At 50.3% G+C, this 26,837-nt stretch overlaps 7 protein-coding genes across 7 annotated transcripts; 3 read left to right on the forward strand and 4 right to left on the reverse strand.

The window, feature by feature from the left end:
• Positions 1-338: 338 nt before the first annotated feature.
• Positions 339-2,912, reverse strand: VFPPC_03462 (HbrB-like protein; the record flags this gene model as incomplete). The annotated part of the gene is made up of 1 exon (XM_018282960.1): positions 339-2,912. The coding sequence occupies one exon, from the start codon at positions 2,910-2,912 to the stop codon at positions 339-341; it is 2,574 nt and encodes an 857-aa protein (XP_018147649.1).
• Positions 2,913-3,599: 687 nt separating this feature from the next.
• On the forward strand, positions 3,600-3,911 carry VFPPC_13471 (gon7 family domain-containing protein; the record flags this gene model as incomplete). Its single annotated transcript, XM_018291247.1, has 1 exon — positions 3,600-3,911. One exon carries the CDS (start codon positions 3,600-3,602, stop codon positions 3,909-3,911), a length of 312 nt encoding a protein of 103 aa, XP_018147650.1.
• Positions 3,912-4,100: 189 nt separating this feature from the next.
• Positions 4,101-7,504, reverse strand: VFPPC_13472 (vacuolar morphogenesis protein AvaB; the record flags this gene model as incomplete). The annotated part of the gene is made up of 4 exons (XM_018291248.1): positions 4,101-4,707; positions 4,761-4,869; positions 4,935-7,349; positions 7,423-7,504. 4 exons carry the CDS (start codon positions 7,502-7,504, stop codon positions 4,101-4,103), a joined length of 3,213 nt encoding a protein of 1,070 aa, XP_018147651.1.
• Positions 7,505-8,040: 536 nt separating this feature from the next.
• VFPPC_03464 (multidrug resistance protein 1, 2, 3 (p glycoprotein 1, 2, 3)) lies at positions 8,041-16,626 on the reverse strand (the record flags this gene model as incomplete). Its single annotated transcript, XM_018282961.1, has 7 exons — positions 8,041-8,186; positions 8,240-9,017; positions 9,078-9,425; positions 9,486-10,641; positions 10,744-11,065; positions 12,630-15,611; positions 15,666-16,626. The coding sequence occupies 7 exons, from the start codon at positions 16,624-16,626 to the stop codon at positions 8,041-8,043; spliced, it is 6,693 nt and encodes a 2,230-aa protein (XP_018147652.1).
• Positions 16,627-18,944: 2,318 nt separating this feature from the next.
• On the forward strand, positions 18,945-20,409 carry VFPPC_17502 (pyridine nucleotide-disulfide oxidoreductase AMID-like; the record flags this gene model as incomplete). Its single annotated transcript, XM_022429205.1, has 4 exons — positions 18,945-19,152; positions 19,219-19,922; positions 19,993-20,296; positions 20,354-20,409. 4 exons carry the CDS (start codon positions 18,945-18,947, stop codon positions 20,407-20,409), a joined length of 1,272 nt encoding a protein of 423 aa, XP_022285768.1.
• A 1,707-nt stretch (positions 20,410-22,116) lies between these two features.
• VFPPC_03465 (aerobactin siderophore biosynthesis protein iucB) lies at positions 22,117-23,574 on the forward strand (the record flags this gene model as incomplete). The annotated part of the gene is made up of 2 exons (XM_018282962.1): positions 22,117-23,142; positions 23,212-23,574. The coding sequence occupies 2 exons, from the start codon at positions 22,117-22,119 to the stop codon at positions 23,572-23,574; spliced, it is 1,389 nt and encodes a 462-aa protein (XP_018147654.1).
• A 329-nt stretch (positions 23,575-23,903) lies between these two features.
• VFPPC_03466 (long-chain-fatty-acid-CoA ligase) lies at positions 23,904-25,755 on the reverse strand (the record flags this gene model as incomplete). The annotated part of the gene is made up of 3 exons (XM_018282963.1): positions 23,904-24,247; positions 24,308-25,017; positions 25,079-25,755. 3 exons carry the CDS (start codon positions 25,753-25,755, stop codon positions 23,904-23,906), a joined length of 1,731 nt encoding a protein of 576 aa, XP_018147655.1.
• Between the last annotated feature and the right edge of the window lie 1,082 nt (positions 25,756-26,837).

Raw genomic sequence — 26,837 nt, forward strand, 5'->3', positions numbered from 1 at the left:
CAAATAAAGACATAGGCTACCAACTTCCCAATACCTCCCAGTGATGGCATTCTTTGTCTCAGATTTTGTAGCAATACATCAAATACAACTTCAACTTCCATTTTGCAATTCTCCAAGTCTTTTCTTGAATTGTGATTCGTGTGATTTCGAGTAATGCTTTCCTTGATGTATCATTGATATATCATAGTCAGGCTGCTGTCTGTCTACCTAAGTCAAGTACCCAACGCCAGTTCACCCCATCCCCAGCATCTCGTGCGACACTTCAACAGAACTCCAGTAATTCCCAGTCCACAAATGCCATACGGCAGCATGGTGCAGTACGTAGCCTCTATCTCCGTTCAAGCAACTCGCAGCTCTTCCCTTGCATCGTCCCGTCGTACTCTACCGCCCACAATGCCTCTTCGGTTTCTTCCTGTCCTCCCTCTCCCCAGCCAATTTAGCTTGAGCATCTTGCACAACTCCTCAATCTTCTTACTACCCTCATCATCAACATCGCCCACACCTCCAATACTAGATAGCACACTCATGCACTGCAGCATTCGACCCACCATATCCGTAAGTTGCTTTGAGTCTTCCACATTCTGCTCACGCACACTGCTGAGAGCATGTATACCGGACGGAGTGTACGGGCGAACGCCACCGCCTGCGCTGTCGCTGCCATGGCTGCCAAAACTGACGTTGCTGACTGCACGACTGCGGCCTCGTTCCGAGCCTTCGCCGAGCAGGGTGGTACTTGTAGAATTGTAGCTACCCACTGAAGGGTCAACAGACATAGCCGTTCCCGGACGAGCCATGGATGACTGTGATTCAGAGGGCGAGGTTGACAGCATCCGTTCAAGGGGTGGAGAAGTCAGGGCCATGTTCGTAAAGGAGGAAGGCAAGAATTCGAGAGATAGACGTGAAAATATCGTCTTTAGTGTATCATATCGAGGGAGTACGACGATATCGCGGTAAGCCGTAAGAACAAGCCTCCTCACATCCAAGACGCTTGCAGCGGGTGCAACCCTTGCGGGTCTATTTGAAGACGACGGGGATGCAACAACGCCGCCCCAAAAGTCTCGAGCCTGTTCAGGAGTCATGATGACTCCACAGCCGGAGACTTCCAAGTCGAGCGGCAGGAATACTGACTGTATATATGGCAGAATAGACGTAAAAGTAAACATCCAAAGCTCCACCACGGTTGGGATGAATCGGTCTTCGGATGCCATGCGTAGTGTTCGATCGAGCATCGAGAAGCCGGTTTTCAGCAAGTCTCGCAAGTCGTCCAACATTGCATTCGGCGATCTTTTGTGAATACACCACTGGATATGTGTCTGGACTACCCGATTGAAATCTTCGACCGGAAGGCGGAGGTCTTCGCCCTCAAAAACCACGAGGAGTTTCGATTTCAGGTATGGCCAAGCTTCATCCAAAGCCAAATTGCTTTGTGCGACGGTTTTCCCAGGTTCAGCCACATCATACAATGTCGATTGTTGCGACAAAGGAGGTAACCCCGGAGCTGTCGGCCAATCACCAGCTACATTGAATGTCGATTCATTGTCCAATCGACTGTCAGATCTTTCGCCGATCTTCTTATCCTTCTTGCCTTTGGAAAAGGTCGAGGTTCCCGGTCCAGGACTTGGGGGAACATTAAAATTGTACAGGCTGCTGGGCGCGTTCGGATCTGTTGGCTTGGAATTACTCGCCGCTGAAGAAAGGGGCAAGTGATATTCGTCTTTAAGCTTCTGCTTTTGTCGAGATAGAAAATGATGCTTCTTCTCCTTCTCCTTGACCTTTTCTTCCGAGAATATCTCAATAGGCCTGATAGTAGCAGAGGAAGAGTTGTTTAGGCTGTAGATGGATTGGGCTGGGGGATCCACGAGACTACTGGTGCTGAAGTTGCCTCGTTGTAATGCAGATAACGCACTTCCTATCTTGCCAGGGCTTTGGAGATTTTTGTCTTTGGGCTCCCCTTTGCTGCTGCTGCTCTTTCCTGCTCGTGAAAATAACTTGTGCTTCGACTTTTCCGTCTTTGATTTTTCAGGAACGTTAGCAGGCAACGGAGGAACAGGTGGGAAAGGCTGAGGAGATATCGACTTTTCCCGGGGAGAGTTGTGGCCTGATCGTGGAAACACGACGTTGGCGGCTGCGGTAGCAGCTGAGGAGTGAGTTCCCGCAACTTTGTCATAGTAATTGCCGATATGGCCTCCAAAGGCAGAATCTCGAGGCGCACTCGCCTCGGTGAGACTCAGTGTAGGCGGGCTCAGCGGAACCTTGGGTCCGCTGCCGCGTCGCACACCATCCGCTCCCTCGCCGGGAAATGGTACCGTCTGTGATCGTTGGCGAATATGAGAAGTATTCTGGTGGGACATGACGGCTGCCTGGGCAGCAATTTGACTTGCTGATAAGGATCCATTCGACGCCGCCGCAGCAGCAGCAGCCGCCGCCGCTTGTCCGGCAGCGGTACTCATGCTCATGTGTGAGAGGTTAGATGTGGCCGTCGAGGGCATGGAGGAATCAAAGTAGCCTTGTGTGGCAGAGTGCTTCCTCGAGTGGTTCTTCAGCACAGGTGAGGACAGCCCTGGGGCTGCCAGGCGGCTGGAGCCTCCCCCCGGTCGTGAATAGTTTTGATGTACGTTGGAGCTGCTGGAGTTGGAATGCGCTGTAGAGAACTGGTTGTATATGGGTGTCGCTGGCGACTCTGGTCTCTGTCGCGATTTCGCTACGGATAGGGAAGGGGCTTCGAAGCTATCGTCACTTCCAGAAGAGTCGATTCGAAGAGGCGGCGGTCTGTTCGGCGGCGCTGCATGTGGTTGCTGTCGTACGGAGTCGACGGAAGGGCTCGTAGCTCCCGGCAGAGGTGAGAAGCTGCCGGGAGCCCGGATCTGATTTCGCCCTGATGTAGGCTGTGGTGGTGCTTGTCCTGGCTGCATTGTCGCGGAAGCATTAGGTGTGGGTCTGTTACATCTTGACTCAGAGCAAATGTCGATGGCAGAAGCAATAATACGTCAGCATCTGGCTGGCCCGCAACAAGATGGTGGAAGTGATGTCGCAAGACACCAAAGAGGCAGCTCGATTGGCTGGCGCAGACGAACGAATGAAGGGGGGATGGATGGCGATTGCTGGGGAATGGATGATCAGACGTCGTTGTCGGGGTCGAGTAAGCAACCGTCAAGCTTGCTGTGTGATGTATGTGTTGTATGTGTCGCAAGTGCTGGATTGGGGGATGTAGGTGTTGGTGTCAGTCTGCAATCAAGAGACACAAAAGAGGATGACGATGGTTGACAAGAGACGGATGGGTTTGAGGCTAAGATTAAGCTGGCAAGTTGTTTGGTAAAGTTTGGACTGACGTTGAAGGGACTTGACCTTGGCAACAGCCAGCATGGCACCAGACTGGACCCCAGCTTTTGGGCTCAAAGCGCTGGTGCAAAAGTGGCGGGCAGATCTCAGCTGGACCAGCTTGACATGGACATGGACGATGCAACCCCGCGCCGCACACTATTTTTTGTCCCCTCTTTGCCCTTTGAAGTCTGGTGCAACCTCTGGCTTCCTGGCACACCACACATCAACTGCAACCAGAACAAACCACACTTTATTCTCTTATCCCTTCTCTAGCAGCAATGACATCCGAAAACAAAGGCACCAATCTCATGGCGACGTACACGTCTCCCGATAACGAGCACTTCACGATTACCAAGAACATCCCTGCCCCGCCGTCAAGTTCTGTCCGAGACAAGACCCAATACCTCGAGGCTTTGCGCAAAACCGTCGCCGAAACCCAAGACCAAGTCAATAAGGAATTGACAGCACGGATGGAAGAAGACAAGGCTCGTGAAACTCCAGCTGGGGGCAGTGCTGCTGCCAAGCTGGGCGCTGATGAGGACAAGGAGGAAGAAAACTATGGCGAGGAGGTTCAAGAAGAAGAGGATTGAGCTTCCTTGAAACAAATGCTATCTACGGTCACCGTTCTACCTTGAGAAACAACTAAGCAAACTACGCAACCGCGAAAAAAAGGGTATCCCTATAAAACCGACGGACAACATGACCTTGCAATGCAAATGCTCGTACAATACCACCTCTCCGCACCATAGACCGACGCTGGCTTGAGATGCAACCGGGAATTAGGCAAACGGCATATCCCTGCCACGGTTTGTGGGCCGAGAATTATCAGCCTTTTGCCCCAGTGCTCTGTTTAAACAGCCATAATGCACCACGGTATTATCTGGCAAGACAGCTACGACACTGCCACCTATTCGCATACCTCCGCCCAGTTTCTTGTGGCAAACGAAACAGTGTCGCTCGTCAGTGATGGTGACATGCCTGTTACGTCCACCCTGGCCATTGATTTCACTGTCCCCAATATTCAGGCGAGCTGCAATGGCAATCTGTTCCGCCTTTCGCAGACCAGCAACTATTCGACTCTCGTTGACCAAGCTGTTGGCAGACCGCATCCGTCCGCGGAAGTAGGCCTCTAGGGAGTTGACAGGAAGATCATCTGGAATCAAGCTCAAGGTCGAGGTGGCTGGTAATCGAGAACCATGCTTTGATAGAAGATCTAAGGCCGGTTTTAGCTGCACCTCGTGTAGCGGCGGTGGTTTGAGGTACAGCGATAATAGAATATGATAAATCGATTGCGTGCCGTCATCCGTGTCAATCGATGCGTTTTCCATAGAGTTCATCGATGGTCCTACAGCCATGTCTTGCGATTTGTGCACGCGATTGCAGTATCTGTCCAAGTTAGAACATCAAAGAATCTACAACAGTTCAAGAGATATACATACTCCTCTGCCTTCGCATAGTCCCTCATCTGAAATACATAGATCTCTAATGCCTTCCTGTGCTGTCCCATGTTGCTCAGAATGACAGCCTGAGCCTCGTAGAAACTCGGGTCTATCGATTGTTAGTAGGAGCCCTGGCTCTATACGGTAACGAATCGTATGTGGGTGGTCACATACCGTCCTTGGGAATCATTCCCAGTGCCTTTGTCAAGCTATATACCTGCCGAGAGTCGCGGAGGAACGTTACAAAATTGCTCATAATCTCGTCCCAAGCCCAATTCTTGTTCATGTGTCTTAGAGTGTCCACATAAAGCTCAACTAAACGGTTGTGGAAGTCGTGAGTCATGTCATCCAGCTCATTGATGATATGCTCCAGGTACTGCCTCTCAAGTTGAGGGTCAACGCTATGCAGAAACGAGACGACTCTGTCACGAGGCAGCGTTTCTGCATTTTCCGTGTCTCCCGTGAATATCTCCATAGCATACGTTGGGTTGCTCTTAAGCGCCCAGCCCGCATGCTCAATGATCAAATCTATCTCACTGGGTGGTAGGTTTTTCAAGTACTCAATCGTGCGATCGGGCCCATGCAGGCTAGGAGCTGCTTCATCAGGCTTGACCGGTGATCCGAATCTATGAAGAAGGCTCAAGGCCTTTACGTGCAACCGTTTGCCGTAGAAGAAGTCAATCAGCTCGGTATATCTATTATGCTCCAGTAGCGCCTCATTCACGACATCGGGGTCGCAGAAATTTGGTATGCGGAACAGAGAGCCTGCCAATGAAGGTTGTGAGAACATGTAAGCCCTGAACAACGTCGTGTCAACTAAGCGAAACGTATTCCGGAGCTGTTCTTCCAGCTTTTGCTCCGACTCTGTCTGGGTTGTTCTCAGGAATCTCTCTGCCGCTTCTTCAATTGGTCGTTGTTTATCTTCCTGGTCCTTCAGCTTGCCTGTGACCGGGTCGATATACCGCTGAAGCCGGGCTCTGGTGCCAGCCAGATAGCTGTTGAGCTCCAAGACAGCATTCTTGAGGTCCTTACTATCAAGTGGCTTGTCCTCTGCGCTTTCTGCATCCTTGGCAGTCTGTGTGTCCTCCACATCAACTCCATCCTTCTTGGACAAGACAGAAGCAGTATCCGAGGCAGTTTTCTTATGACCACCTAGGAACAGCTTCGCGAAGCCGCCAACATTTGCAGTTGAGACCGTTGTAGTGGCAGCATCTCGGCTACTCGGCCTTTCACCATTTGTAGTCATGGCACCGTGTCCGCTAGTTGCATCCTCATGTCGAGTTTCCGCCCATTGCGACAAGCTCCCGGATATCTTGGGAGGGTATAGTCGCAGGACTCTCTCTGGAGGGGCGTGAACATCGTCCTCATTCATCAAATCCATTGCTTGGCGGAACTTTTTCTTCTTAAACAGCATTTCAGCTTTGAGCATCTTGACCTCCCGAAGAGTTTCCACCTTGTTCTTCAGCAGTGCATCTTCCAACATATTCAGGATGCTGATCGCTTCATCAAAGTTGGCATTTTGGATAAGCTCCTCGACTTGCGAATCGTAATCTGTGGCTCCCATCTTCCATACACATCGATCACTTGATATGTGGAACCCTTTGCCTGCATGCGCTAAACTGACTGTTGGCGGAGGGAAATGGAGTTGTGCCGCGCCAGGAAGAGATATAGTTTGCATCAAAGACAACGTATCTGGGTTGCGAACTTCCAAGGAGCCCTTGGCAGGAGGCTGCAAAGCCAAGATGTACGGATAAGAATATCCAATCGACTCAGGTGCCAGTGGCCAAGGTATTTGTCGCTTTTCAAGTGGCTTGCCACTATCATCGATGAACATGGTATTGATATCCTTGGCAAGTAGCATCTGCCCATCTGCAAGCTTCGCGGCCAGCGGTTTCGGTGTGTATCCTCCCAAGCCCACGTAGCCCATTCCAGCCGTGCTGACAGCACCGAATCGACTGCCTTGGCCATTGGCACCAACTGCGCCAGGGCTAACAACTTCAACCACCTCCCGAGTAAGAACATCGACAACGACATAGCCACTATTCATTCCACATACTACCTTAGTCGCATTCGCCCAGGTAATGGAACGGATTGATTCTGCAAGAACAACTTCTGCAACCTCTTCGCTAAGCTCGCTCTCATGCCAATTCCACAATAGAAGCCTTCGTTTCACTGCCACTGCCAACCGGCTAATAATCTCGGGTATTCCGGTGTCCTGGTCTTTGACAATATTGGATGTCACGGCAAAACAAGATGCATTCTTCGTTCGGCTTAGAGTTTCTATATGATCGTAGTTCTGCAAATCGTACAATGATATGTAGTAATTCGACAGAGAGACTATTATGTTGGCCTCCTTGATGATCGCCAACTGGTCAATGGCTCGAGTCGAGAACTTCTCTACCTCGCGCAGCAAATCTGTCGGTTTGCCCGACGGTCGTGGGGCCAGGTTGTCTCCATTTTGCGGTGAGTTGGTATCAGGAGCTCCGGGGTCGACTGCGGGTGTTGATTCGCCTTGCTGTTGCGAGGAGAGATCATTCAATCTGTAGACGCGTAAGGCGCCACTGTTGAGACCGACGAGAATGCGATCGCCTAAGTCAGAGATTAGCTCCTGTAATGTTTTATCGGCAACTGACGTGAAGGTTTGTCCATTTTGTTCTCGTACCGTAAGCCAAAATAGTCTCGATCTTTGACTTGTCACGCTGCCGGAGCTCAATGATCGGGCGGGCTGTAAAGGCGGAGAGCATGGCGCCGGCTGGCCAGCTCGAAGCTTGCCAATCTATAATACAATGAAGTGCATCAGAGCTCCGCCAGTCTGAGATGGCCAACAACGGAAGGCTAGGTTGCGTGCAGAGGTACACAGCTCACGGGCCAAGGGTGGGTGCTAGAAGGATGATGTCAAGGTAGCTCAAGGCTGGTGGTGTCAAGCATGTCGTCTGGACTCGGTCAGGTGTCGTTGCCGCTCTCGCTGTCGGCAACGACGTCAATACACAGGCAACAACTCCGTACCCACCACCGCATAGTGCATTTGGGCTAAATTTGCACTGTATAATTATCGCATAATACCCGCACCTATACAGTGCATGACAATGCAGTGAATTTCGTTATGGTCAATCCTGAGCAACGCTCATGTTTTAACTAGGAATCATCCAGCATGGCTAGAGAGGCAAAGCGCATTGTATAGAGTAGTCGTATTAGCAATACTACATATGTGTTGTCGCCGTAAATGTCTATCCGCACTACGAATACACAGTCATAGTATACCGTATATAAATGTTTACCTCTAATCCAATCCCGCAACCTGCATAATGCCGTAGCCAAGTGTAATTACAACAACCAGAGTAATGAAACTGCTGGGAATGCCTCTGCTAATGAAATGCTTGACTCGGAGATATCTCTGTCCCGTGGCATCTTCCTTCATTATTGCAGCTGCGTCGTATTAGCACAAAACTCAGAGACATGGTGACCTTTCAAAAACTTACTCATATTGGGGAAGCCGCTGGTTGGAAGACCCATAGCTGCGCTGCACATCAAAACACCGCCCATGACTAAGAGGTTGGGGTGAGGTTGGTCCATCGACATGCCGACATCAAATACAAGAGGCAGGAAGATGAGTGCTGCAACGGTGTGGCTAATAAACGTCGCAATCACCAGAATGAGGGTAGAGAACACGACGAGGACGCCGTACAGGCTCATCCCTTCGACATTCTTGGAAACAAGCTCTGCAACCGTGTGAAGCAGTCCAGATGATCGGACAGCTTTTCCAAGTGACAAGCCTCCAGCAGCCAGAATAATGATGGTCCACGGGAAGTTGTTGAAGTCTTCCTTGGTCAAGATTCCGATACCAAAGAAAAGAACAATAGGGATGATCGCAATGACACCCATGTCACCAAAGACATCTTCCATCTGGTGGCTTGCGCACCACAGAGCAATCGTGATGATTGTCACAATGCTCACGAACCACTGAACACCAGAGAAGCGCTCCTTCAATGGACGAATAGGTGCAATGACCGTTCCTTTGCCGGGCTGGAACGAAACTAACAACACCATCCATATCAGAACGATGGAGACGGCACCAACAGGGATAACAATGAAGAACCACTGTAGCCAAGTTGGCTCCGGCTTCATTATGCCCATAGCAACGACGTTCTGAGGAGAAGCAATCGGCGACAGCATGCCACCAATGTTTGAGGCGAGGGCAATGCCAATAATTACAGCTTTGGACATGTTTGAATCGGAGGGCAGTGTACGCAACATGGGCTGAGAGGCGAGTTAGTCAAGAAAGTCATACTGATATGTTACCTAGGCAGCCAGACATACCTCAATGATTGAGTAGCACAGCACAGGAGCCGCAACGTTGCTGATCAACATGGATGCAAAGGCAGCAACAAACATATTAGCGACAAGCACAGTCCGCGGTTGGGTGCCAGCCTTGCTAAGGACCAGCGTCGCGAGACGCTTGTCTATCTTGCACTTGGAGAGGGCCGCGGCGAGGGTGAAGCCACCGATAAGTAACATGATGACTGGACTCCACATGGCGGCAAAGATTGCGTTTGTAGCCTGTTTGGCGTCCAGACGCTTGTGTTTGGCACCGTTCTCATCGCAAACGACCCGAAGTACAACTGATAAGAAGGGGATGAGGAGTGAGGTCACGAACAGAGGAATAGTCTGGACGGAGGAAGGGATTAGAAACATGCAAAGTTACAGGCCGTCAGGTACGCAACTCACCTCTGTTGCCCATAGTAAACTAACAAATACCAACATTGCCAGGCAGTTTTGCTCCTCGGGCTTGTCCATGATGGGAATCGCGAGAAGTGCAGCAAATGCAGCGATGGAGCCGATCAGAGTAAGCATGGAAGAGCCAGCCAGCCAACTCGGCAGCGTGAGGAGACCTAAAGGCGTCTTGAATTGTTTTCTGGTCACAACCTGATCGTCGTCGCCTTGTAAGCGTTTCGGTGCCGCGGTTTGATCTTGACCCAGCAGAGTCTGGCCAAATCTAGCGGCCTCAGCGCGCCGTTCGATACCAATGAGGTCTCTCCACACGGTATTACGTTCCCACACGACATGTTCTCGAAGATGGGATCGCAAGTCTTTCTTGGCAAGATCCCTGTCACCGCCCGTGACAACTTCGGAGTAGGCGTCCTCCATCTTTTCTATGTTCTCCTCCACAATCTTTTTGGTTTCATCCTTGAAAGGGTATGCCGTGTCAACATTAGATCTCATGAATGATGCCTTGAGCTCCTTGTCGAGTATCTTGTCGAATTTCTTCAGCACCTTGCTGAAGCCAGTCTTGTTCAGTTGGGCGTATGACTTGAGCTCACAGAGCTGCACGTAGAGGCTAATAATGCGCTTCTTGAGCATGATGCTGGATGAGAACAATCCTGAAGAGAACATGACGGACTGGTCACCAAAATCCTCGACAGTACTGTGTCTGCGTACGGAGCGGGCGAAATCTGAGGACGCTGCCAGGTCAGCCTGGTGCTGCCCTACGTTGGCGATGGTCCTCCGTCGGCCACTGTTACTCTTTGGCTTATTCAGCCCTGTTGTCTCATCATCATCACTTGCACTGTCCTCCATCTCGTCGTCGGAGCCCATGCCAGTAGAACTCAAGGGCCGCATGTGCGGGCGGTGTCCGTCCCCTAACGACATGCGCCGGAGATCGGGGCTGTCTAGAGACGGTCTGTCACCAACGTCTCGGACAAGTTGGTTGACTTCATCCAGCAACTCCCCTTCCTTGGCTACGTAGAAAGAGCATATCTTCTCAAGCTCAACGCCAAGGGCCCTACTGAATACTTCGGTAGGCTCTTCGCTCGAAATGAGGGGTCGAGATTCTGAATCGCCGCCCGCACGTGCTTGGTGAGCATTCTTTTCGAGTTGGTAGATGCTAGATGGCAGGGAAGAGAATGTAAGCGAACCATGCTGCGGTTTGTTTGACATGTGGAGGGCGATTGACTGACAGACGTCAAATTTTGGAGGTCCTACTTACAGTTTTTTGAGGTTACTGTAGGCAATATAGTGGCTGCTCCAGTCCGGAACAGCATTAAACTGGATGCTGTGAGAGAACTTCATCTCGTCCTGTGTTTCAATCCACTGACGCTTGCGTTCTCGCTTGTCTTGCCTTCGTTTCTCGAGGTCGTGGGCGCTTTTGTCGGCCTGGATCTGACGGTAATCGGCAAGCTCGTAAGCGTCGGTGTCGTCGTCAACCGTCACAGCAGCAAAACGGTTCAAAAATGGACTCGAATTCCCTCCTCCTTCACTATGGCCAGTCGTAGTCGAATGGTTGTCGTTGTCAGTAGCAGTGCCTGTGCCTGTGCCAGGAACAGAGGAGGGATTCCCAGGTTGAAAGGTAGTCGGAATTGTGGAAGATGAAAACAGTTGACTATTGGGGCCACATGGAAGATATTATGGAGCTCGGGCTTCGTATGGTTGAGGAGGGTGGTGATGACAATGGCTAACACTAGAGAACTGACAGATCAAGGCGGTAGCTGATATGCATAAGCAAAGGCTGTTCACGCGACAGGACTCGGTCGGGGCTTGTCAGGATCGCAAGTTGAATCCGACCAGACATGGAGCCAGACTTAGCCAGACAGGTAGATGGATGACCTGCGTCTGGAGATCCCTGAACGCCAAATGCTGGCCACTTTGCTGGGAGTGGAAAAGTCTGGTGGTAATCCACTGTTGTCTATTAGCTGGCTGGGTCTGGTTGTGTGGTGGAGAAGTGATCAATTGGCCAGGAGCCGGCTGGATTCTGGTCCAAAGCTGGTCAATCTCACTCGTCTGGAGCAAAAGGCTGCCCCAAGGCGGGAACAAGCTGCAGCCTCGGAGCCTCTGCGGCCTTCGTTGAGTCGAGGTGCCTGCGCAGTTCATGGAAGTTGCGTCAAGTCTGGTGCACTTCGTCAAGCCAAGTTGCATGCAGCAATTGGAGTGGGTGCCAAGACCACTCGTCCAGTAACATTGCACAATTTGCCCATGTGTGGGGTTTTGTGCCTGTCGACTGGATCGCCTCATCGACGATAATTGACAGCTCTGAGGTCACACACGTCTCAAGCCACCACATGCAACTGGTGTCTGGTGATATCCGTGGGACGGGACGGGTTGTCTGTCTTGCATTACCTCTGACCCCGGAACTCATTGATATTGCACTATTGGACAGTAGGAATACAAGTATTTATATCCGTATAAAATGCGGCCTTCCGAGGTCATCTGGTCCGCACCACAGGCAAATCAATGACTGTGCGACGCGGCGTCCTGGTACAAACTCAGTTATCTGCATGCAACGGGTCAACATAATCCACATCCAATACTGTGATACACCCTTGATCCAGCTTCTCCGGCATCCTGAGAACGTCTAGGGTGTTCTTGAGGAAACTACGTTGTTGTGAGCAGCTTCGTACCATAAGCTGAGACAAGTGCAGGGTAGTGCAACAGGCGAGTTTCATCAAGACCGTAAATAACCATGACCTTGGCCTCGACACGATTTGAAGTAGGCCAACCTGATCACCCTCCTGCTGTCCACTACGGTACCGCTGTATGGGAGTGCTTGCAGATGGTTATGTTGAATTGCAGCAGATTTCCGCCAAGCGGTCTCTAAATGCACTGCTGACGACACCATCAAAACGCTGTAAATGATGTTTATTTCAAGACCCAAACATTTTCTCGACTTCCCTCATTCTACTCTGGGCTTCCTGCCGCTTTCCCGGAACAGAGAATCTAGATGACTAGTTTATCTTGAGCGTTCATCCTAACGCCGATTTTATGACTACTCTGACCATATTATATGCATGCATGCTTTCTAGTTGAAAATTATAAACCTCCCCCTATCTCATCACGACCCAAGCATCTGCTGCAATGCATTAATTCTATACGACTCACTCTTTTCCACCAGCTCTTCGTGACGACCCTTCTCCACGACTTTTCCACCTTCAATTACAAAAATCACATCAGCCTTGCGAACCGTGTGCAGGCGATGCGTGATTGCAATAACCGTGATGCCCCTGGCAGCTCTCTCCAAGCCTTCCTGAAGGGCCTTTTCGCTCTCGGCATCAAGAGCACTCGTGCTTTCGTCAAGAAGAAGCAATTTAGGTTTTCGCACCAGTGCTCGAGCGATGGCTAGACGCTGGCGTTGACCGCCCGATAAACGTGACCCATTTGGACCGCATTCGGTGTTGTACCCATCTGGGAGCGCCATAATCGTGTCGTGGATGTTGGCTAAACGACATGCCTCCTCGATTTCTTCGTCAGTTGCTTCGTGGTTTGGTGTGGCCCCGAGCCCAACGTTGAATCTTATCGTGCCATCGAAAAGAGCACAGTCCTGAGGGACGACCGCGATGTCATTTCGAAACTCAACACCATCCCGCGCGCATATATTTGAGCCATTGATTTCGATGGCGCCACCTGTAGGGCGGTACATTCTCTGGACAAGCGATAGGATCGTGGATTTGCCTGCGCCTGAAGGTCCAACTAAACCACAAAACTGACCTGCCTGAATGGTAAATGACATGCCTTGCACGATTGATAACTGCGGACGAGCCGGATATGCAAATGAAACGTCTTTAAAAGTCACGGTAGCGCCTTTGTTTGGTGATGCTGACTTTGTAGTTCCATCTGCGACAGCTTCGACATCCTTCTCAGTAGTTGGTGGCGCAACTACAGGAGCCAATTCCTGGGCAGTCAAATCCTTTGAAGAACCCTGGTCTATCAAACTCAATATTCGCGACCCGGCCTCTCGAGCACGCGAAACTTCTGGTGCAAGGGTGAACATATTGCCCCAGAGCTGGGCGCTGACCAACATGGCCACGAGAATGACGAAGAACTCGGTCGATGTATACTCCCCGTTCGTGATTCTCGTTGACCCCCACCAATATGCGAACGCATATATAAGATTACTGGTTCCATATGAGATGGCGAGCCAGATATTCGCGTAAGCAGTACCAGCAGCCATGGCTTTGTATGGTGGTCTCAGAGTCCGCCGATAATTGCCAAGAACTTCATTCTCCAGGGATAAGGATGAAATGGTCTTGAACGAGTTGACAGCCTCAACTGTTATGCCGATGGCATCCGAAAATGCACCAGCGTGTTTGCGCTCAAATCTGGTGAGCGCACGAAGCTGCAGAATACCTGATCCCAACAGGATTGGCACGGTAACCAAGCACACGACGGCAATCTTCCATGCCAGAATGTGCGACACCGTAATGGCTATGATGAAGTTGACGACAATTGCAAAGGAGTTTCCAATAATGGAGCCACTGAAGCCACCGATGGCAGCAGCATCTGCAGTGATGACTGACAACAGCGAGGCCGGGGTGCGTCCCTCCGCTTGATGCCAGTCCAAACCTTGCTCATATAGCGAACGAAAGCAGAGTACGCGGACCTTGTATAAAAGTCTTTCCGAGATTGTACCAAAAGAAGACCAGCTAACAGAGTTGGCAAAAAGCTCTACGACAGCCAACATGAAGAACATGCCCCCAAAGAACTTTCCGGCCCAGCGAATGTCGCCAGGCGCATTGCATGGACTCAGACGTCCGACTGTGTTTCCAAATATCAAACCAGATCCAGTGAAGCTTGCTCCCACAATGGTTCCGGCTGCCAGGGCTAAGAGTAGCCACGCCAGATTTGGTCGAATCATACGGCCTAGTTGCTTCAAGACCTGCCAGCCTGTTTTGTGGGAGTCCAATTCCGGAGTTCCTGGTGTGATGGTTTCGGATTTATCTGTAGAATCTTTCTTGGTTCGACCTGGCAAGTTTTCCGTGGCCTTCTCCTCAAGCAGAGAGTCCTTCTCTGTGATGATGGTGTCGACGTCTCCTTTAGCAGTACTTGCCATGGACGGAGTGTCGTCGTTCTGTGCGGACTCAATGTTTTGAAGACGAACCATTCCTGCATATGAGCCGTTGAGTGCCATGAGTTCTAAATGCGATCCTTGCTCAATAATTTCGCCACCATTCATGACGATGATATTATCCGCATTCTTGATAGTAGAGAGTCTGTGTGCAATGGCAATTACAGTGCGACCTTTGGCAATGGACTCAATGGCCATCTTGATGCGGTGCTCACTGGCAGAGTCTAAAGAAGCAGTAGCTTCATCAAGAATGAGAATCTTGGGATCTCGTATCAGGGCTCGAGCAAGGGCGATCCTTTGTCGTTGACCGCCACTAACCAATTTGCCGCCGATGCCAACTTGGGTGCCGTATCCAAACTCGAGCCTTTCAATAAAACCAGAAGCATCTGCTAGACTTGCCGCCTCGCGGATTAATTGGACCAAGTCGACCATGTCTTGACCATGTGCCTCAGACAGCGAAGCAAGATCTTTTCCAGCTGCGAGGTTGGACGCAATTTCGGCAAGCCCTGAGCCCAATATAACATGTTGAAATCTCTGATGACTCGGCCAGGGGGAATTGAGAATACCAAGCGCGATATTTTCCAGGATGGATCTATCCAACAAAGACGGTTCCTGTTGAACCAAGCTCATAAAACCTCGCAAGTTCTTCACATTAAGATTCTTCAGATTGTGCCCATCTAGTGTCACAGTTCCGTTTGTGGGATCGTATATTCTGGCCGTGAGACCCGCAATCGTGGATTTTCCGCTTCCTGAAAGACCAACCAAGGCTGTGTGTTTGCCGGCTGGGCAGCTGAATGAAACCCCTTTCAGCACTGGGCGATCAGGTCGAGAAACGTACGCAAACGACACATCGTGGAATTCCACTGCACCATCGATAGAATTAGGAAGCTTTTCGCCCTCATCGGATTGTGAATCAATGCCAGAAGGGGCATCGATATCGGCCTTCAGCTTCTGGAATGACGCAGTTGCTGATCCAATGATGGGAAGCAGTGGCGCAATGGAACCGAGGATAACACAAGCTACGGAAGATTGTTAAAACCACGTCAAAATGCGGATACGTCGAAGAGACTCACCATCTACAAGAAGGAAGATGACCGTGTATGTCCTTCCAACGGAGACATTGTTCCCGCCATGTTCCACGGCATCAGCAATCTGTCTGCTACCCTGCCAGAATGCCAGGGCATTCGCAGCGTACGCGATGAAATAGAGTGTGCCAGCTTGAATAGCAGTAGTAGCCGCCTTCTTAATTCCCTCCTTTTGGGCAGTACTCATTGTCGACGCAAATTTGGCCTCGAGACGAGGGCCAGCTCCGAAAGCCTGGACCACAGCTATATGCGACAGTGCCTCTTGAGCGATAGAGGATGCTGAAGCAATTGCGTCAGACATACGGGCAGTGAACCTTTGAGTGAATATGCTGCCAATAGCAGCCATCAGAAGGAAAGCGGGTATCAAGCTGATCAGAATAGCGGCTAATTTGGTATCCCTCACAAAGGCCACAACGTATGCTGAAATGAAAAACGAGCTCACAGCAATACAGATGCCGACCTTTTCTGAGGTACCTGCTTGGATGATTTGAATATCGGAGTTCAGTCGGGACGTGAGCTCGCCGGCCTGACGCTTGTCGTAGAAGGTGGCATCTTGACGCAGTAAGGTCTGGAAGTATCGATCTCTTAGACGAGCTTCTAGCCTGCGACTGAAAATGCTCCAAGACACAATATAGAGGTAAATGACGATGAAGTTGGCAATAGCGATATAGACGAGTACAAGAACCTTTTTGTTGACTTCTGACTGAATCTCGCCCGTATTTTTGGAGCTGTTCGCATCGCAGGAAGCATCATTAAGATTGTCGAGGACCTGACCAAACAAAATTCCCATCAACGGGAACGGAACGCCGGCACCACAGGCACAAAGAGTACCGAATATGAGTAGAAAATAATCTAGCCATGTGGGGTTTGCATAGAAGAGCAGCTGAAAGAAACTAAAGAACTGTTTCCGCCGACCCCATGAATTAGCAAAGACTGCGCTGATTGTCATATTGATCCTGGAGAAGTATTTCCATAGCTCGAGCAGATTTAAGGCAAGGGAATTCACATACGCTACCCTTCGCAGGTGGTGATGTAGCAATCTGAGTTGTGGACTCATTGTCCGTGGTGGCAGAGTCTGGTGATGATGCACCTGGAGCAGCGACGTCCCCTTTCGCCCCCATGATGCGAATCGAACTGGGCTTTCCCAGTTCCGTGGTCTTCAGGCGACAACCTCACACCTAAGCAGTTCAGGCTGAGATTTGCGGATGGGTTTGCAGAAAGATTGAAGAAGCTTACGCTGACGAGGCCATGAAGTAGGAGAGGTTCAACAAATGCAGATCTCTTGCAGTCAACAAATGTTGAAAGGTATGCCGGCTGTTGCTCTGAAGGGTCCCACCGCTTCAACTCGGTCGTCGTGTGCTAATGGATGCGTCGCTGTCGTAATCCATAGCCTCCTACGGAGTAGATTTCTTTTCTTCTGCGATTTCAACCTTCAAACTCCTTGTCGGCCAAGAACAAGTAAGTGTGACAAGGAAAAACTCTGGTCCCTGAGCTTCTTCGTTCCCTTAACAAACACATCACCCTCTCCCGTTGGCTCTAGAGACAGTGGGATCCACGGCTTGCTAACCAAATTGTGGATTAGCTCGTCTTGATAATCAATCTACCGCAATCGATGGACTGTGTGTCTTCAAGGTATCTGATCTTGCCCTTGTTCGGTGCGGAGCAAGTGGTAACAGGGTCAAGAGCGCGAGAGGCAGGGTAACAAGTATCTCCAAGTCTTTCTCTTGTACCTCTAGCTTGTTGAGATCCTCTCAGAAACCATGCTGAACCCGCCAAGCCCTGAAAACCCCGTCATGCGACCCTGGTTTGTACTGGTACTCCATGTGTGAGTATGCAGTGTGGTGCCATCTTGACACACCCACTGAGGTGATAACCTGAGAGGGGGCCAAACAGAACAGGCGAGTAAAAAGTATTCGGGCGGGGTGGTCGGTACATGGGAGAGAAATGCGATCAACACAGAGGAGTGAGCTGGTGCAAACAGTCTGGTTGACAGCAGGCAAGGAAAACTGAGCATCCCTCCGAGAGACCGGCCCTGTTCTGTTCTTCGTGGCAAGCGTGGTGTGGGCCTTTCAACGGATCAGATAATTTCTCTCGGCGCCACATTTTCGGTGGGTTGGAGGGATGCAAAGGCTATGGCCCCTCAGCGGGGTGCAAACAAACCAGGAATTGCTTGTTGTTTGCTCGGTCGCCCGTCACACGACATCAGCTCCCTGGGTTGGCACAATTAAATGGCTCAAGACGCCCCTGTTGAAGAAATTGGAGATCTTTTGTGTGAGTGATTTCCTTTTTTCCCCCCTCTGAGCCAGCCAAGGTTGCACCTTCCTCTTAGCAGTGGTGATGACAGGCCAGCCAACCAGATCCTTCGAGAGGATCTGATAAGCCAAGCCCTTGGATGGCTCCATTCATCGACCTGGATGGTCCCCCTTTCCCTTCACTCAACATTGCTGCTACTTGGATCTGCCGACCACCACTCTTTGCTCTTCACTGGTCGCCGTGCCCGCCACATCACAGGACCATCTGTCCCCCGATAATACAGGGTTCTGTGTCGCTCAACATTCCGCAGCCGAATAGAACATCGATTTCCGAGGATGCGAACAACAGCCGAGTATACAGCCTCATGGCTATAACCTGTCAGACACTATTTCCGGGTGTCTTTTCCACGTTTGCCTCTATTCGGGACTTACCATGGATCTCGGATTTTACGACGGCTGGCCTTGAGATATCCAGCGTCTCTTCGGTATATGTAGTAACCGGTGGTAGCCGATTTGGCTAGTCCACGAAGAACATGTGTTGATGATCGAATCGGTGGCACTGCAGTGGCGTCTGACAGTCTTACCTCACCGCCTGGCAGACTTATCAATCTCTCTGTACCAGATCATCTCCAAGTGTAACACTGCGTGTCAACGGTCTTCGAGGATGCTGCGCTCCTCGACTCTGGCACTGAACAAAGTTCCTGGCCTTGGTTCCATTGTCTCTGAAGCCGCCGTTGGATACAAGCGGACCTCCTCGCGAGCGTTGCGTAAATCTCTCTGTCCTTGGACCAAAACATGGCCCAATTATAATCCCATCCACCATTTCGTCGCATGCCCCCCAAGTCTAACGGCCGTCTCCACGTGTGGGCCAAGATTCTTCCATCCTCGTACTCCTCTGTTGCGACAGACCAACGTCGCACTTTCAGCATCCCCATTTCCCTCAGCCATCTTTGCGCATAATCAAGCAGTATCATTGAGGCAGTTTGCTACCGTATCAACTCCAAACAACGTCAAAATGGGATCAGTACCACATGCGCAGGACGCCCCTACCGTCAGAGTATTTATTGCTGGTGGTTCATATGCAGGATTATCTGCGGCGGTGAATCTGCTTGACCTCGGGCAAGGTCTCTCGCCACGTATGTTCCAGCAGCCATACGAGCACCATCCCGACCTGCCACGAGTTAACTGGGATATTACTATTGTTGACGAGAGGGACGGCTTTTGTAAGTTGACTTTGTCAAATAGAAGAAGCCACAACTGCAATCAACGTTTCTAATCTCCAAAGTTAGATCATTTGATTGGCTCACCTCTCGCTCTGGCCGACGCAGAATACGCAAAGAAGGCTTGGATAAAATTTCAGGATCTTCCTGGCCTGCAGACTCCCCAGGTCAAGTTTATTCAAGGCTCCGTATCAAGTGTGGACTGTGAAGCAAAGAGGACCACCACCATTGACAACACCACCAAATTGCCTACTACGCACGAGTATGACTACTTCATTGCGGCTACCGGTCTTCGGAGAGTATGGCCTGTGGTTCCCCAGTCCTTGACTCGGAAGCAGTATCTTCTCGAGGCTGAGGAGCACATTCATGCTGTGGCTAATGCCCAGCATGGAGTTGTTGTGGTAGGAGGTGGAGCTGTCGGCATTGAGATGGCAGCTGAGCTCAAGCTGGTCGAACCTAATGTCAAAGTATTCCTTATTCATTCACGGGAAAAGCTGCTATCATCCGAGAACCTCTCAGACGAGTGTAAAGACAAGGCTTTGGAACTGCTGAAGGAGTCTGGCGTCGAGGTGCTACTGAACCACAGACTTGCCACCACGACAAAAGCTGAGACTACCGACGGATCATCCAAGTACGAGCTCGAGTTTACCAATGGACATAAGATGGCTGCCAGTGAGGTTATCATGGCGGTGTCCAAGAGCAAGTCAACCGCAACATATCTCCCATCATCGGCACTGGATGAGGAGGGTTATGTTAAGATCGAGAAGAAGTTGGTCCTCCCTGCAAATGGTCGTCATGATGGCTATTTGACTCTGAAAGGTTACTAACTCGTACGTGCCACAGCTCAACTTTTACCCCTGGCACCCCGAATGCGAGTTCCACCTCTGTGCCGGAGACCTGACCAAGTGGTCAGGTATCAAGCGCTGCGGCTGGGCTATGCACAGTGGCCATTACGCTGCCCAAAATATCCACAAGTTCATCTTGCAGAAGCATGTGGGCCAGGAACCTAAGTTTATGGAATTCCAGGAAGTGCCGCCCATGATTGGTTTGGCCGTTGGCAAAAAGGCTGTTGCTTCTGGCCCAGAAGGCACAGCTGCCGGAGAGGATATCATGCAAGCGTATTTTAAACACGACCTTGGATTTACAAGTAAGTTAATTCTCCCAACTGCAAGGTATGAGGTCTGTAACTAATGTCTGGAAACAGTTTGCTGGGACTGGATGGGACTTGCGGGACGAAAGCCGGAAGAGCAGACTGCCTAAATTCTGGGATTACATTGGCGAACGCGGTTTACCGTGAATGTTGAAAAGGCATTCAAGACTTAGATATTCGGCGTTACCGGTGATTTGGTTATGTATGTAGCTGGAAACTACAAACAAGCACAGCAATCTATGGGATGATTAGACAGTGGTGCAATGCTATATTTCTATCCATAATTATTGGCAACCAGTGAAGCCGTTGTGTCAGCAACGGCAGTATGTGTGAGCAATGTCATTCAAGCAGCACCTAATGAAATGCAACCAATATGAATCAAGAATTGCCTGCTGCAATTTGGCGGTACACAACAAGTCGAGAATTGTGATAGTTCAACCATGGCTTATTTTTGCACATTTTGGCAAAGAAATGTTTTGCCCTTGTGTGTGACCTCGTCCTCGGCTGTTTTGCTCATGGGTCGCACCTTCTGATTTAGTGGCTGCCAGAGGAGGCCCTTGGCCCCAATAAAGTTATCAGATCCGCAGCCTCTTGATTCAGCCGACATGGAGACTCAGGGAAAAACCCGCACAATCAATCAGCATATCAATCAGTGACGCCCATCGGCTGTGTTCGGACGGCGACCACCACACCTGAGTTAGCCGAGGGATCAGCTCCGTACAGACTTTTTTTTTAATCCCTCCCACTTCTTCATTCTCGGCTCCGGTGAGGGTCCATGAGGACTTTTACGGGGACAATTCCACTTTCCTGTTCGTCCCGGTCAAAAGACCAACTTCAAAGTACTGGTACCTCATCACGGTGGCGTCGCTTGGGTCACTTGCATGTCCATGCAACGCCGGTTCCACTTCAACCCCCGTCTGTTTGCCAATCCAAGAGACCGACCGAGAAGCGAGGTTTTCCTGATTTTCCTGGACCTGGCTCTACATTGTGCCCCTGCAATCCAGGTTACTTTGCAAGGGTTTTGATAGCTTCCAAAGGGGCGTGAACTGAACATAAAAGTAGCACAAATGTGTCCATAAATCCACAGATTAGTTTGTTCAAGCCACAATGCAATGAGCAAGTAAATGTAGTACTTGGTAACTCCTACCGAAAATCACGTTAAATCCCTGTGTCTGTACTCTGTACCGCTCGTTCTCTTGAACCGCCGTTGAAAGCTGCCAGTCCAAGCTCAAGGTGTAAACGACTGCAAATATTTCCATGTTTCTTCTTTAGATTCCTAGCCCGTAAAGCCCTGTGTTTTAGTATGTGATAGATTTGCTAGTGCAGAACTGGGGCCCTGGTGACGCAGCTTGTGCTTTTTGCGTAGAAGAAGGGAAAAAGAAAGCGTCGTTTAGTTGCTCTGCCGATCAGTGACGAGAAGCCCAGCATCAGACTGGGATGTGTGGACATGTTATACCTCTGCTCTGCCGGATAGGATGTGCTTCCCACCTTGACACCCCATGAGCCCATGAGCCGAGCAAAGCACCAGACCCAACAGGCATGAACCATGGCGTGGTGCCATTTCCATTGCCCACACTGGCTGTTCTAGCATCGGGGTAGCATTGCAGGGTTCTAAGCTATTACGTCGTGCTGCCTCGGCCAATGGACGGAGTGTTTCTCGACATTGGATGACACAATTGTTGCAGCTCTGCGGCTCTTCACCTTTGCCGCCGAAGCTTGCCGCTCCCTCTCTTCGTTTGCTTTCCTCCTGTATTGTTTGTGGTTGTCAATTTGCTCAACAAAGACTATCATCAAGGTCAGATACTAGTGCTTGGACCATGGCTGCTTCCACTTCCGTGCTTCCGCTCTCGTCCTTGTCAAAGGATGAGACAATTATTAAACTTCCTCATCCATACTTTACCGAGTTCACTGTTCAAAAGACAACTCCGCCATCTAATAAATCATCTGGAGATGTGCCATTCTACCAGCTCAACGAGCGGCCCAATTCCTCGAAGCAACAACTCTCAGCTCCGCTGCATAGCTCCAAGCTGTACTTCTCTGAACCAGCCGACCTAAAGTCAAGCGAACTTCCTGCAGATTCCAACAACGACTCCTGGGCCAGAGCAAGGCGCTCACCATGCTCCGTTGTCATTTGGGATGGCGCTGAGACGCCTACCTTGGCGCAGGCCTGGTTGCTCATATACGTATTGTTCACGGTTCGACCTGGCATGGAGTCTGTACGATTGGAGCTGATTGGAAAGAATGCCTCGACTCTGGGAGCTCAATTGCGTGATGTTCTTCTCGCAATTGATCATCCACTACCTGCAAGAGAGAAGCTCGTTGCAGTCGTCAAGCCGGATGAGTATGTTGTTCTAGCTCTTCGGAGCACATTTTGGCAAGGCGCTGGATCGCCTTTCGGACCTCGACCTGTCTGGTTGCCTGCTGAGTCGCCTGCGTCTCTTTCTGGAGCTAATCAACTGGCATCGTACCCTCTTACTCCTCTCCAGCACACAATTACTATTACTTCAGCTGGCGATCCTCAAGATCCTGAGAGGTGTCAGCAGTCGTGGCATCCAATTCGGCCTGCAAAGCCTGCTCCCGGAGCTGTCGTTTACAGCAGATGGATTCCTCACCTGAAGGAAACTTTCTCAATGGTTTCTTTGGACTACCAAGATGACGAGCACTTGAGATTGTTCCATGAGTGGCAGAATGACCCTCGTGTTTCGCAGGGTTGGAATGAGACGGGCACTCTTGAGCAACATCGAGAGTACCTACGCAACATTCATGAGGACCCTCATCAGGTTGCGGTTCTAGCCAAGTGGGATGATGCCTACTTTGCCTACTTTGAGGTCTACTGGGCCAAGGTATGTTTTTTAACCGGATCACAGCTCTATTTGTTAAAGGTTGCTGCTGACATTCCAACTCTGTTGTAGGAGGATCGCCTCGGAGGGTACTACGATGCAGGCGATTTTGACCGTGGCCGCCACTCTCTCGTCGGTGACGTTCGTTTCCGTGGCCCTCATCGTGTGACTGCCTGGTGGAGCAGCTTGATGCATTATCTCTTCCTCGATGATCCTCGTACTATGCATGTCGTGGGCGAACCGAAGAACACCAACTCGACTGTTGTCATGTATGACCTTATTCACGGGTTTGGTATTGAACATTTTGTCGACTTGCCGCATAAGCGAAGCGCATTTGTACGATGTCCACGCGGTCGATTCTTCCAGCTCTGTCCTCTCGGAGAGAGTGAGAAGGCTGTTGGTGGTATGAGGATTGGGTTGGTTCCGAAGTTGTAGAGATTTGGATTGATTTGGTCTGATGTCGGGAAACAAAAAGGAATATTTCGGCCGCAATTTCTGGCCACAGTATAGAAATGAATGTAGGCAACCAAATTGAATTGATACAAAAGTCTGATGATATAATCGCATTCGTAAGCAGTGATTTTGAAACTCCAAGCATACTACCGCTCAAGGTGAAAGCTTCCTTATTGGTAAAGAGCGATGAATGTTTGCCAAAATCTAATTCTATCCAATAGTTCTAACAAATACTGTAACCGTCTAAGCAACCAACTTTTAATCGCTTTGTCCTCTACCCGCTACGCCTCAGTCCCCCGTGTGACCAATCTCTACAACTTGGACGTCTGCGATCTCTTGGCCAAAATATCATTACCCATCTTGGCCATTTCAAACTTCCTCACCTTCCCACTGCCAGTCAATGGCACGTCCGAGGGCACTCCATTTTGTCCCAGCCAGAAAACATGCGTCGGTGACTTGTGCTTACCCAGGGTGTTGCGAACCCAGTCCCGCAACTCCAAGTCTGTTGGCTGGAGACTGTTATCGAGTTTCTCGACAAATGCACCCACTACCTCGCCATAGTGTTTGTCTTTGAGCCCGACGACAATGGCCCTGGAGACGGAAGGGTGGGCCATGAGTCGCTCCTCGATTTCCAGCGGGTATATGTTCTCGCCACCTAGTTACGTCAGTTTAGAATTACAGAAGGAACAATGTATGCTGTTAGAGTCTAACGTACCTCTAATGATGATGTCCTTGAATCGGCCGGTAATGGTACAGTAGCCGTTCTCATCAAAAACAGCTTCGTCACCAGTGTGTAACCACAGGACACCTGCGGAATCTCTCACCATGGTTTCATTGGTCTTTTCCGAATTATTCCAGTACCCGGCCTGGAGTTGATATCCTGCCATGCAAAGCTCTCCTCTTGCACCGATGGGAACAATATTACCATCGCGATCGACAATCTTTGCTTGTGCGTGTGGCATCAAGGTGCCGACGGTGCTCAGTCTCATGCTCAGTGCGTCGTCAGTAAAGGCGTTGAAGCAAGTTGGTGACGCTTCGGTCAAACCGTAGCTGCTTGTAAACTCTGTCATGCCAAATTTGTTGACCAGAAGTTCCATCAAGTATCTGGGAACAGGTGCTCCGGCAATGATTCCTGTCCGGAGCCTGTCGCAGTTGAAGCCTGGTGGGAATTCAGCCTGGAATAGTGAGTCAAACATGGCAGGGACGCCATGGACAGCCGTGCAGCCTTCGTCAGAGATTGCTTGGAGAGTGGAAGGAATATCGAATACTTCGGCTGGATACACGATTTTCCCGCCATGCGTGACAATGGCTAAGAGGCCAAGAACCAGGCCGAAGCAGTGGAATAGAGGCGGAGGGCAACAGAGAATATCTTCCGATGTCAATCTCATTCGGTCTCCAATAAAACGGGAATTGTTTACCAGATTGCTGTCAGCTGGTTAGCCTTCATCTGTCATACAAATTTCATAAAAGACGGCAGGGTCCTTACTGATGGGTGAGCATCGCAGCTTTTGGCAAGCCAGTTGTACCACTCGTAAACTGCAAGTTAACAACTTGATGCGGCAACACTCGCTGCATCGCTCTATACAGTTTATCATAGCTCTTCCGGCTGCTCGACTTAATCAGAGCGTCATAGGTGGGATATTTGCCAGCTTCGCCACGCAAAATGTACACCTTCGGCCCGTCCGTCTCGGCCTCCAGTGCCGCAAGAAGCTTTCGGTTGTCCAGTCGGCCAATCTGCTGCGTGGTGAAGAACACCTTGCAGTCGGAAAACTTCAAACCGTACATGGCTTCGGTGGGCGTATAAGTGTTGTTCAGAATGACGAGAATGGCGCCGATTTTGGCCACTGCAAAGAAGACCGCAGCATATTGCTCGCAGTTTCCAGCCATTATGCCAACACGGTCTCCAACTCCAATCCCCATGTCTAACAGTGCTTGTGCGAGAGATGAGCTCTGTTGATTCAATTCGTTGTATGTCCATCTTGCTCCTGTCCATGGAATGACGATGCACTCCTGGGTTCCATGCTGGTATGTTTGGAGCTGGAGGAGCTCACCGAGGGTCAAGTCGACAAGAGGAGGATCGACAGGACCGTGTAATACTGACAATCTTTGCGCAACCGGTTGAGTCTGTGGTGGCAGCTCTGCCACCGAAGGCTGTGTGGACATGTTGTACGACGATGGGGTTTCTCTGCACTGAGGATTGTGATAAGAAAGTCGTAACAGCAATACAACCAACACAACGCAATGTAGGGTCCTACGATAGGAAAATTGGAGTATTGTACTAAACACAACCCAGAAAGAGGGCCAGTATACCGGTTCCGTGGCTCAACCGCTCGCCCTGTAAAGCAAGTTTACTACCTACGTCCGGAAATGCGACGTACTTACGGCGTAGTCGCAATTGGGTTGGCTAAGTTTTTGCATAGTCACATCTTGTACGTCACTAATAGCATCCATAGGAGGCACTTCCATCCGAAGATCCATGGATGCAAGCATGCAGGCATGGATGCACATCCAAGGCTTGGGGCTGCAGCGGGGCCAAACCGGTGGGAGAGGCCAGGTCGGCCAAATTTTTGCCATTGAGAGGCACAAAAGCTGTAAGCCTTGCATTTTTACTTTGAATCTCGGTCTCCTAGCTCAATGGACAGTCCGAAACCTGCCGATGTGGATGGGGGCGGATTTTTGGTATGCAGGACGCAGTATTCCGTACTAAAAAAAAGTGGCGCATCTAATCTGATGATCAGATAAGATGGTGTGCTTCCAGTAGTAACATCACATAGAGTCAAGCCATCCTCTTGGGCAAGGGCATGCGAGGTGATGCTAGATACAATCCACTAGTTGGAGCTAGGATCATGCTTGGCTTGTCGAATATCCACCCCGAAATCGGTTATTCTAGTCTCATGGAAGAAACAAGCAAAAGAAAAAAAATTTTGTCCCCTGCAACCAAGGGGTGGCCATGACTATCTGATCAAACCCTGGTTCTCTGACCCTGGCGCCAATTATCCACACACAACTTGGCCCACCAACTTGATGCTGGCATCCAGTTTCCAGACCGTGCCTCGATGACATCGCCTGGTACAGTATGCGGCAATTGTTGTCCGCGGTCACAGTTGAGCTGGTGGACTTTCAGGATATGAAAGTGGGTGTGAGCAGAGGTAACCATGTGCTACTATGCACTTACCAACTCATTTGTTGCTGGCATAAACTCATCGATCAGAGATACAAGTCATAATAAGCCTAGGCACCCTAGA

Source organism: Pochonia chlamydosporia, chromosome 2 (genome assembly GCF_001653235.2).
Source record: "Pochonia chlamydosporia 170 chromosome 2, whole genome shotgun sequence".
Lineage (NCBI taxonomy): Eukaryota > Fungi > Ascomycota > Sordariomycetes > Hypocreales > Clavicipitaceae > Pochonia > Pochonia chlamydosporia.